Source organism: Corylus avellana, chromosome ca6 (assembly GCF_901000735.1).
Source record: "Corylus avellana chromosome ca6, CavTom2PMs-1.0".
Classification (NCBI taxonomy): Eukaryota; Viridiplantae; Streptophyta; class Magnoliopsida; order Fagales; family Betulaceae; genus Corylus; species Corylus avellana.
In genome coordinates, this window is record NC_081546.1 from 7,684,019 (window position 1) to 7,695,516 (window position 11,498).

The window sequence follows — 11,498 nt, forward strand, 5'->3', positions numbered from 1 at the left end:
CACTGAGGGTAGAGAACTCTAAGCCAAATCTCATCATCCTCAACCCGAAAGGTAGGATAACGTTCACATCCACAACCCCAAGGTCTAAATCAAAGTAACAAACCCGAAGGGCATATGGCAAGCAGATCGAGAGAGAGGACCAAGTATTATTACAAACAAAAATAAAAACGATTACAGGAAAACAAAGCAAAAGCAAAAAAAAAATAATAATAAAAGAAGACAAAATTACATTTTAACACGTCATGTTAACATATGTTTGAAAGACGGTGATCACTTTTGTTATTGTGAAGTTTTATTATAAAAAGGAAAGATAAGATGTAAAAATAGAAAAGAAGGAATAATTTTGTCTTTGTTAAATCGTCCAAAGAGCCATCCATTTAAATGGATACTCTGGATCTTTTAGGTCCGAAAAAAGCAAGCATTAACATCACCGACCCACCGTCACGATAACATCAAATCGTGATTAATTAACAAGTTATCATCATATTAATCCACATCCCTCGCTACAACAGTCAATCATCCAACTCTAATCTATCATTGCTTTAAGGAAATGAACAAACACTTGGACTTTTGCGTCTCTTATTATGGTGGTGAATCTTGGGTCATATATAAATTTTATACCTTTTTACCCCTACCTTTTTCCTAACCCTTCAACTATAATTGCGGTTGTTTTCGGAATCAGCACCAATCAAACATTCCAACCAGTATATTCAATGTCGTTATTATTTGATTATTACAAAATTGCTTTTCACTCTTTTGTCCCGGCAGTCAGACACGTGTTTCAATCCAAACACTACATGTCAAAAGTGGATGGCAATGGGATGCAGTATCGAAAATTTGCAGCCGCCTAGGTACCCGTCTTGTTTGGCAAAAGACTTAGTAACAAGGCAAAAGACTAGGCTTTGTTTGGTAATGGGGATGGTGTTGGCCCAAACACCGTTTATCACCATTTTTCAAAAAAATCAACATCAAAACATTCTAACTTTTTCACTTTTAATATCAAATCATTCACTTTTTATTATTATTCAAATAAAAAAATCACTACAAAACAAAACTTTTTCACTTTTCCATACCACTTTTTCATTTTTTTTATACCAAACATTCTTACTTTTTTTCACATCAATCTACATCAACTACAGTGTTTAGGCCATCCCATTTGCCAAACACCCCCTTAATACTAATTCATACAAATAAATAACCATATCACTTGTAAATAAAAAGAAAAAAAAAATAAATCAAGTTTCACAACATAAATTCTTTGGAAGACTCTAAGAAAGATAGTTTTGGTTATTTTTTTTGCAAATAGGATTACAAAAATCTAATTTTATAATTATACAAGCCAAACGGGTCATTCATGAATTAAGTGAGTTAAATTCGAGACCTCATATAAGTCAATGATGACTCCACAAATCTAATAGTTGATCTATTGAATTTATAATAAAATATGAGTCAAATATAAGAAACTTATTGACCACTGGCATTTCTCATACTTTTATTTGCTTTAAGAATATAACATTAAAAAAAAAAAAAAATCACTTAAAATATGTCACACCATCTCGTATAATATAAATGTGATAAAAAAATAAAAAAAATGTAAAGAGTAACATCACTTACTAAAAAAAATACTTTTAGTAATTAAAATAATATGTCTTTTATGTGAATAATACTTTTTTTTTTCTTAATAATTAAAATAAAATTCTCTTCAAAGCCATTACTGATAAGCGACTTATATATATAACCCATAGCTGAGCTCTACTCCTTTCTGCGTATCACTCTCACTCATCTCATGATCTTTACAACACGTACCAGAGAAACGGTATGGAGCAGTTCAAGGGCCAACCTCGCCTCCCCAAATTCGCCGTCCCGAAACGCTACGACATACGCCTCAAACCGGACCTGTCCGCCTGCAAGTTCGCCGGCTTTGTCTCCATCGACCTCGACATCGTCGCCAACACCAAGTTCATCGTCCTCAATGCGGCCGAGCTCTCCGTCACCAACGGCTCCGTTTCGTTCACCAACCAAGGCTTCTCTAAGGTATCCCCTATATATCTGTCTAATTAAACTTGATTTGGTTGCTGGAATTTATCAAAATTACTAAGAAAGAGTGGATACTATATATTGATCATTCACAATCACAGCCATTTTGCTTAATTCCCCACCTTTTTATGCGAGGCTGAGTTTTCGTATGAGGCGTCCAAACGCACTGCCGTTGATGCTTAATAATGAGTGAAATTTTGGGCAGGTGTTGAGGCCTTCAAACATTGATTTGGTTGAAAACGACGAGATTTTGGTTTTAGAGTTCGCTGAAACACTTCCGATTGGGATAGGAGTTCTGACGATCGGATTTGAAGGAACTTTGAACGACAAAATGAAGGGGTTCTACAGAAGGTATAATTTATTTATTTATTTATATTTTTCATTGATGGGAAAGATTATCAGCTGATATAAAAACTAAAACGACAGTGAGCCTTTTTATTTGGACAATAATCCATTTGCTGTGTTTGTTAATCAGATTAGGTCTGTTGTGTTCATGGGACGAGGTAAGGAAAGAAAAGACAAGGTTTCACCAATCCCGTCTATAAATTTGCCACGTAGCATATAGTTTTTTAAAGACATAAATTTCTTACAAATTGTTTTAAATAAATTTTCCTTAAACTCAGTCTTTAAAAGTGACTAGCCACTTAACATGTGAGAAATATATATATATTTTTAATAGCATATATTTCTTGCATGTTTATTTTAATAGAATCAATTTTTTTTTTTTAAAAAAAAAAGTGCTTCTCATATATTCAAATGACACATGTCACTTTTAGAAAATTTATCCAACCCAATTAATAAAAAATTTATGTCTGTTTTTTGATTAGCATGTTAAAAAATCATGTGTTTCTTCACAAGCTCTAAAGATACATGCCAACTTTATAAACTGGGTTGAAATAATATAATTTGGAGAAAATTTATGTCGTTCCTAAATTGGAATTCCACACGAAAAATCTCAAAGCTGAATCATAGTGCAGAAGTTATAAACATTATTGTTGCGGGGATGAATAATTTCCCCACTCTCGGTTAGTTAACGGTGCTAAAGAAATGTTATATGCACTCTCATTCTTTTATATATAACTATACAAGTGCACACTTTTTTACGAGGCACTAAAAATTATTATTAAATTCAAAATTTAATATTGATTCATAAAAAATCTAGTACTGAGTGTTAGTGCCCCCATAAAAAAAAAAAAATGTGTAAGATTTTTTTATAACATTTCTCAACATTTATGCATAGTGGGATAAGAAAAGCTAAGAAAAGCCAAATTGACAATACTCACCAAAGATGAAACGAAAGAATAATATGACATGTAAAGTTTTATTTAAATTTACAAATTTTTATTATTATTATTATTTTTTTAATTTTTGGTGTGTATTTGTGTAAGATCAGATTACATTAACTAAAGAACAAACAAAACAATATAAACAAGACAAAATACACGCACACCAAAAAAAAAAAAAAAAAGACAATGAAGATAAACCCTATAGACAGCACAAATCTAGCATGAATAGTGCCGGTGAAAACAATGGAAATGGGCAAAAGGCCCAGTCTTATAAAAATCTTGAACCCGAGGATCAAGACGCATTAGAACAAGCCGCACTGGAACTAAACAGAGTATGACCTATAAACCCAAACATTGATTTTTGAAAAAATTCGAACATGTGAGATGATACTTGGTACTTAGTATGTCCACCGAGCCGGTTGGAAGAAATTTGTGTCACAAAAACGATGAGACAACTTAATGTACTACTTGGTTTGAACAATCTTTTGTGTTTTGCAAAAGTTGAGACACAATTTACCCTTTCTGAGATGTAATCAAATACTCTTAAAATGATTGAATTCTCATTTCCAATGCTGAATGATATAATCAATTAGAATTTTCAGTTAATATTGTGTGATGCAATGTTGATGGCGTAGCTTCAGTCCAAGGACCTGGAATATACGATTTTCGAAGTCGCCATTTGCAACTTGTTTTCCACAGCTATTAAATGGAGCTAAATTTCTTGTGTTTTCTGATAAGTGACAATTTTATCAGTTACTTCTATGTACTGAAGTTGTTGTTTTGCTTTCCAGTACATATGAACATGATGGTGAGAAGAAGAACATGGCCGTTACGCAATTTGAACCGGCTGATGCTCGGCGATGCTTTCCGTGTTGGGATGAACCTGCTTGCAAGGTGTTTGCAATCTCTCTCTCTCTCTCGTTTAGCTGATTTACGATATTATACGTCTTTTCATCTTTTGCTGAAATCATTTCTTAATTACTAACACAATTTATAATGCATCTTTGAGAAAACCCAGAAAAAAAGAAAAGAAAAAAAAAGAACTTTAATAATGCATGTTTGAGAAAATCCAGAAAAAAAGGAAGTCTCTGCTTCTCATGACGATGTAATTGTGTTTTCAAATGAATGCAAGCAAAAGCTTATTTGGCCCTTCTTTTTTCTGGCATTGAGAGTTGCAGGCTACATTCAAAATTACAATATTGGATGTGCCATCTGAACTAGTAGCTCTTTCCAACATGCCTATTATTGAAGAAAAAGTGGATGGGCATCTGAAGACAGTTTCATATCAAGAATCACCAATAATGTCCACATATTTGGTGGCAGTTGTTGTTGGTTTGTTTGATTATGTGGAAGATCAAACATCTGACGGTAAAATCATACACTATGCCCATTGTTTCTTGTGGTGATACGACCCTAGTTCTTGAAAGTGTAATCAATCCTACATCTCCATACAGGGGTCAAAGTTCGAGTATACTGTCAGGTTGGTAAGGCAAATCAAGGGAAATTTGCTCTGGGTGTTGCCGTCAGGACACTTGAATTATACAAAAAGTAAGTTTTACAGTCAATCACTGCCAAATTATTGATCACTAGTCACAGAATTACAATTCTTTTGCCTAACAGAACATCTAATTGGATACTGGATTGTGGTTACTAGTGATTCCTTAATTTGCAATATTTTAGTGCCTATCCTGCATTATATGGAATTTGGATTGACCATGATAAGTTCTACAGTTACTTTGCTCTGGCTTACACTCTGCCCAAATTGGATATGGTTGCAATCCCTGATTTTGCTTATGGGGCCATGGAGAATTATGGTTTAGTCACATACCGTGAAACAGCATTGCTCTATGATGATCAGCATTCCGCGGCATCCAATAAACAGAGGGTAATGTGCACTTGTGAATATTGCTCTTTTCGGTATAATTTAGTGTGGGTAATGTTATAAGGAGCTATTGTTCTAATAATCCCCCACAAATTGTTTAATCGTTATTTTTGGCTACTGAAAAGGTTACTACGGTCGTAGCTCATGAACTGGCACACCAGTGGTTTGGCAATCTTGTAACAATGGAATGGTGGACTCATTTGTGGCTGAATGAGGGGTTTGCAACATGGGTATATTGCATTGGTCATATCTCTTTATATTATCATACCTAATGACCACGTGCTTGGAGATTATGTATCTGTAATTATATTTGTACAGGTTAGCTATTTAGCAACTGATAGCTTGTTCCCAGAATGGAATATATGGACTCAGTTTCTTGATGAACTTACAGAGGGTCTTAAGCTGGATGGGCTTGCAGAGTCCCATCCCATTGAGGTAATTATTCATGGGTTAAGTTTTTTTCCCTGTTATAATCATCTTTGAGGAATTAGCCTTATTACTTGTTTGAGTTTATCCCAATTTAAGCTTACCTTTTCTAGGTGGAGATAAATCATGCTGCCGAGACCAATGAAATTTTTGATGCAATAAGTTACAGAAAAGGTGCATCTGTCATTCGGATGTTGCAAAGCTATCTCGGTGCTGAGTGCTTTCAGGTTGGTTGTTAGGTTTGTTACTTGTAATGTTTTTTGTACAAGTTGAGACTTTTCCTTTGATTGAAGAAAACTATGTGTGTGGTTTTAACTTCCTTTTTCTCTGCATCAAATTTGTAAGAAATCTATCCTTTGTGAAAAGAATGGTTTGGTTGCTCAATACCATACCAAGCTGAGTATTACCAAGCTGAGTATTACTGTATATATAAAGAACTGTTTACAAAACAATCTCCACATATCATGGAGTTTTAGTGGAAAATTTTAAATTGAAAAGGTATAACGATAACAAGATTACAAGGCTACAACTGGGGCTGTTGTTCAGCTCTTGAATCATTCTGGTTCTTTGACTGAGAGCCCTCATTTGAATAAACTTGATCTTTGGCAGAGGATTTGGAACTTGAAACTGTTGTTGCTGAATTTTGAAGTGGAAGTAGTTGCTACTGTCATGGAAGCTGTTGCTGCTGTCCGAAGTTGATTAACAAAATTCACGTGAAATTTATGTCATAGAAAACCATCAAAAACTAATACTTCTAAACATAAAAAAAAAAAAATACAATATTTTTGTGTGTTCTGAAGAGGTTAGACAGGTTTCACTTATAAAATAGTTGGATGGTGATGTCGAATTATAGAAATAGTTCATGAAAGAGGTTTAGGAGATATTGATTAATGTGTGGGATGCTAGTAATTAATTATTATTATTATTATTATTATGGTAGTAATTAATTATTTGATGAAGTAATCAATTCTACATATATAGAAAAAATTGTGATACTCATATCTTGATAAGAAATTAGTAGAAAGTATTTCTACTTGATAATGCTTATCTGAGTTGAATACGATGGTTTTTGATTTGAATAATCGAGATCACCACTATGAATTCATATCATAAGGTAAGATGACATCAGTATTTGCGAACAAGGGATCAATTCTGTGGAGGACAGAGAGAAAGTATATCATTTTTGTCTTTGGATGGCTCGGTAAGGAAATATAAGGTTTGTGCAAAGCTGGACTTTGAGATCTGATAGTTATTGTGATAAGTAGTTGTTCTACGGATAATTATGAAAAGAAATTAAGAAGCACAATGTGGCTTCCTCATTTGAGAAATATTTCTGATGTAACTGTCAGTCAGTTAATTATATTTTTTCTAACATTTCTAAATTTGTTTTTTTTTTCCCCTTGGTTTTAATTGGCTATTTTTGCTATTTTCTTTTTTTTTTCTAATTCATTTATGCAATCAGAGGTCACTTGCTTCGTATATCAAAAAATATGCTTGCTCGAATGCAAAGACAGAAGATTTATGGGCTGTCCTTGAGGAGGGATCTGGTGAGCCTGTGAAAAAACTAATGAATTTGTGGACAAAGCAAAAAGGATACCCAGTTGTCTCTGTCAAAGTCAAAGAAAACAAATTGGTGTTCGAACAGGTTTCTTGTGTCTTATCTCTTTCACCTATTTTATCTTGAACTAGCATATGTTAACTTAGATGCATAGTCAGCTGTTTCATTTTGTAATATTTCACTTAACAATATTTTGACAACTTAATGAGATAAATATAATAATGGCAGTCACAATTTTTGTCAAGTGGTTCCCATGGCGATGGACGGTGGATTATCCCAATAACATTGTGCTGTGGCGCATATGATGTGTGCAAGAATTTTCTACTGCAAACAAAGTCTGAAACTCTTGATATCAAGGAAGTCCTGGGTGATAAAACGGATGCCACGTCTGCTTGGATAAAACTTAATGTGGATCAGACTGGTTTCTATAGGGTGAAATATGATGAGGACCTGGCAGCTAGACTTAGATATGCAATAGAGAACAAATTCTTATCAGCAACAGACAGATTTGGTAATTGGGATATTAGTACTCATTCATACTTGCATTTTCCTATTGACGACCAAAAAAAAGCAGTTAACAACATCTTCCTTTAACAGGAATTCTGGATGATTCATTTGCACTTTGTATGGCTCGCCAGCAGTCTTTATGCACATTGCTTACCTTGATGGGTGCTTACAGGGAGGAATCTGAATATACCGTGCTGTCTAATTTGATTGGTGTAATTTTCACATCCTTATCTGGTCTAAGTTAATTTCAGTTATGATCTTAGGCCTAATCCTAGTCCCTCAATTCACAGATGAGTCATAAAGTTGCAACAATTGCAGCTGATGCGACCCCTGAGTTATTGGACTACGTTAAACAGTTTTTTATTAGCCTTTTCCAGTATTCTGCGGAGTAAGTAATCTTATAAATAAATAATTGAAACTCCTAGGTTGGTCTTTGTTTATAAGCCATTGGATCTAGTTTATCTACTTTTCTTTTGCAATTAAATGATCTCTTTGATGTCAATTATATTCTACTTGATTTGGAAAGTATTATTTTTATGCAATTTAAGGTATTGAAGGTATGCAAAATAGTCAAAATACAACTACAGAGCACGAGATTGTCATTTCTTATATAATGAAAAAAGTGATTATGATGCTCCTATGAATTATATATATGTTCTGAATTAAGTCAATTTTTTTCTTTCTTCAATAGAGCTGCTAACGGCTAATAAATAGCAGATAGTGGTACTTTATCATTCTTCGATTTGTTTATATATATTCTGTCTGAATTCTTTTCAGAAAGCTCGGATGGGAGCCTAAGCAAGGGGAGAACCATCTAGATGCAATGTTGAGAGGAGAGATTTTGACTGCGCTTGCTGTGTTTGGACATGAACTGACACTAAATGAGGCAAATAGGCGTTTTCTTGCATTCTTAGATGACAGAAATACACCACTCCTCCCTCCTGACTTAAGAAAGGTTGGTAAAAGAAGCATTGCACAATTGCTAGCATTTCTCCATTTACAATCCCTACTGAAATTTATAAAGAACTGTGGTTGCAGGCAGCTTATGTAGCTGTAATGCAAAGAGTCACCAGCTCAAACAGACTGGGTTATGAATCTCTTCTAAGAGTTTACCGGGAGACTGATTTGAGCCAGGAGAAAACACGCGTTCTAAGTAACAACATATCATTATTTTAAATTGATGCAGAGCATCTGAGTATCTTTGGTATATTGGAATCATGTATCTTTGTATGGTTGTAGGTTCATTAGCATCTTCTCCTGATCCCAAGATAATTCTTGAAGCTCTTAACTTTTTGTTGTCTTCTGAGGTATCTGAATTTTATGACTGTGGAGGTCAAAACATTTTTATTATGGTCTGATTGGGCTTGGGACACTGATGCTGGCTTTATTTCCCATTTGATCTAGGTTCGTAGCCAAGATGCTGTTCTTGGACTTGCTGTTAGTAGAGAAGGACGTGAAATAGCTTGGACGTGGCTGAAGGTAAGACTCAATTTAGCTATGTAAAAAGCAAAAATTTCATGTACAATTAAGCGAAATGGTCCGAGATCACTTATCTAGATACAGGGGATATGGCACTCACCTACTTTCCTGAAAGAAAAACTGGCATCATGGTGCATCTCATGTATTTTGTAGCATGGACGTTAATCTGGTAGGGAAAAGTGGGTTTTACACAAAGGTAACATGTAGACCTTAGACATTTTCCTCAACTCCCAAGAAGACAAGTTTTGGAAGAGTTGTTCTGAACCTCGAGTATTTGTGAAATATCATATGACTGATCGAATTTAGATAATTGAGTTCCTGAGAAGATGAAGTTCGACTAGAATATCGTATGCTTAAGGTGAATGACTAGAATCACGTGGTTAACTTTCCGTCTTCTCAGACGGAATTAATTAATGGATTGTTTGAATTGCAAAATTTTGTAACTTTATGAGGGTACATTACAAATTTTTAAACGGGTTCAAATTGAAAAATTTGTCAAACTTCGGGGGATAAAGTGTCTTTTTCCCTTTTATTTATAACATGAAGGGAAGAGAAACTTGTTTTTTTGATTTTCTGTGGCATTAAGCCCCTGTTAGTCTTTTCATGTGTTCATCATAACTATAATCTCCCACAGGGTTGGTTTTAAGAAACTACTGAGGGATGGGCAACAAACCACCTTGTTATCTAATGCCTTAGTTTTTTCTTCTTATATATGATTAAAATACAGGATAACTGGGAGCATATTTTCAAAACCTGGGGTTCCGGATATCTAATAACTCGTTTTGTCAGTGCAATTGTCTCGCCGGTTTGTCTCTCTCTCTCTCTCCCCCTCCCTTTTTCTTCTTCTATTGTTTTTTTTTCTTTTCTTCTTTTTTGGTTTGATGAATGATTAGAATTTTATTGATCAACAAATGAACACCTATTACAAAATCCTTCTTTGTGTTGTTGGTTCCACAAGTATCAATTTTCGTCTTTGTATCATAAAATGTTGTGCCTGAATTTTAATTCACATGCAATTAGTTTGTCATTGTTGATGCTTATGGTTTTTTCTATTTCATCCCTCCCCCTAGTTTACTTCATTTGAGAAGGCCAGAGAAATAGAGGAGTTTTTTGCAAGCCGTACTAAGCCATCGATGGCTAGAAACTTGAGGCAGAGCATTGAGCGGGTTTCCATTAATGCAAATTGGGTTTTAAGTGTTCAGAAAGAGGAACATCTTGCCAACACCGTGAAGGAATTGGCACAGATGAACTAGTAGGAGTCACTTGTTTGGCCATTGTTCTCAAGAAAAAGGCAACTAGATCAAATTTCACAGCTTAAAATTTGTCAGAACATGGGAGACAATAATGAGTCAGGGACATGCGAACATTAGTCTATTGAGAATATATCTTATGGAGTTTGATGTTTCTAATTATGGCTTTTGCCTTTATTTTTATTGCATGCATGATGGTTGATGGATGATGGATGAAACTTGAATGGTTTGTTCTTTTCTTGTTCTTTCTCATTATTTTTTTTTTCCTTTTTCATTCAAGTTTAGCTGGAAGGCTGAGAAAGTTTCTAGGAGTGCTAACTTTAGAGCACATTGTTTGGCTAAATGGGCCGCTTCCCACCTAGTGTTTGGAAGCATTCCCATAGGATCATCCTTTCTTTCATCCATACGGATCAAGAGTGGTAAAGATCCCCCCTTGTAACATTTTCCCCTTTTCAATTTAAAAAAAAAAAAAAAAAAAAAAGTTGCATATTTGGTGTTAACCCAAAGTTAACCAAGAGGAGTGGCTCATCTCCGATTTGGAGCCCATTCATTTCAGTCTAGTATAGGTATTTGGGCTGAGTAGTTGAAGCCCATTTGCTATTATCAGGTTAATTGAGAGCTAGGTTCATTCAAGTAATACTTAGATTCCCTAACCTTTTCTCGTTGGCTTAGAAAAAAGAATGATAGTTACACTGATTTCAGAGATTTTTGTTTGTTTGTTTGTTTTTTTTTTTTAAAGCAAAAATGGAAAATGTTACAAAGGGGGTTGTTCCCATTCTTGATCTGAAAGAAAGAGATAATGAGAGACCAGTCAAAAATACTTTCGACACAAGGTTAGAAGCGGTCTATTTAATTACACATTGTGCACAATAAAATGCACTATAATTAAAGCAAATAACAAACGAAATAGAAAATACATAAATCCAATCTTGAGATTCTAGCAACATAGCAGGGACTTCACTAGAGATAATAGAATACGAGAAACCCGTGGTGACATTGTGAATAATTTTATCATTAGAGAATTTAAGAACTACAATTGCAATTGAGAGACTTTTCTTAACCACAACAGCAAA

At 34.4% G+C, this 11,498-nt stretch overlaps 1 protein-coding gene across 2 annotated transcripts; it reads left to right on the plus strand.

Annotated features, from left to right (window-relative positions):
* Window positions 1-1,754: 1,754 nt before the first annotated feature.
* LOC132184631 (aminopeptidase M1-like) lies at window positions 1,755-10,608 on the plus strand. 2 transcript variants are annotated; one of them, XM_059598334.1, is made up of 19 exons: window positions 1,755-2,034; window positions 2,243-2,388; window positions 4,115-4,217; window positions 4,502-4,691; window positions 4,778-4,871; window positions 5,055-5,208; window positions 5,331-5,435; window positions 5,524-5,640; window positions 5,745-5,858; window positions 7,094-7,276; window positions 7,418-7,700; window positions 7,787-7,908; window positions 7,987-8,084; window positions 8,474-8,651; window positions 8,735-8,849; window positions 8,936-9,003; window positions 9,101-9,175; window positions 9,903-9,980; window positions 10,246-10,608. In XM_059598334.1, the coding sequence occupies exons 1-19, from the start codon at window positions 1,819-1,821 to the stop codon at window positions 10,426-10,428; spliced, it is 2,622 nt and encodes an 873-aa protein (XP_059454317.1). In that variant the 5' UTR covers window positions 1,755-1,818; the 3' UTR covers window positions 10,429-10,608. The 2 variants fall into 2 exon arrangements, with proteins under 2 accessions (XP_059454317.1, XP_059454318.1); XM_059598335.1 differs by lacking the exons at window positions 8,936-9,003; window positions 9,101-9,175; window positions 9,903-9,980; window positions 10,246-10,608 and having other exon boundaries at window positions 8,721-8,837.
* The last annotated feature ends 890 nt before the right edge of the window (window positions 10,609-11,498 follow it).

Excerpts from the sequence above, each read along its gene's own strand:
- LOC132184631 (XM_059598334.1), top strand. The coding sequence starts at position 1,819 with ATGGAGCAGTTCAAGGGCCAACCTCGCCTCCCCAAATTCGCCGTCCCG. Across the intron at positions 2,389-4,114 it reads ATGAAGGGGTTCTACAGAAG|TACATATGAACATGATGGTG; the intron begins GTATAATTTATT and ends TTTGCTTTCCAG. Across the intron at positions 7,909-7,986 it reads TGCTGTCTAATTTGATTGGT|ATGAGTCATAAAGTTGCAAC; the intron begins GTAATTTTCACA and ends CTCAATTCACAG.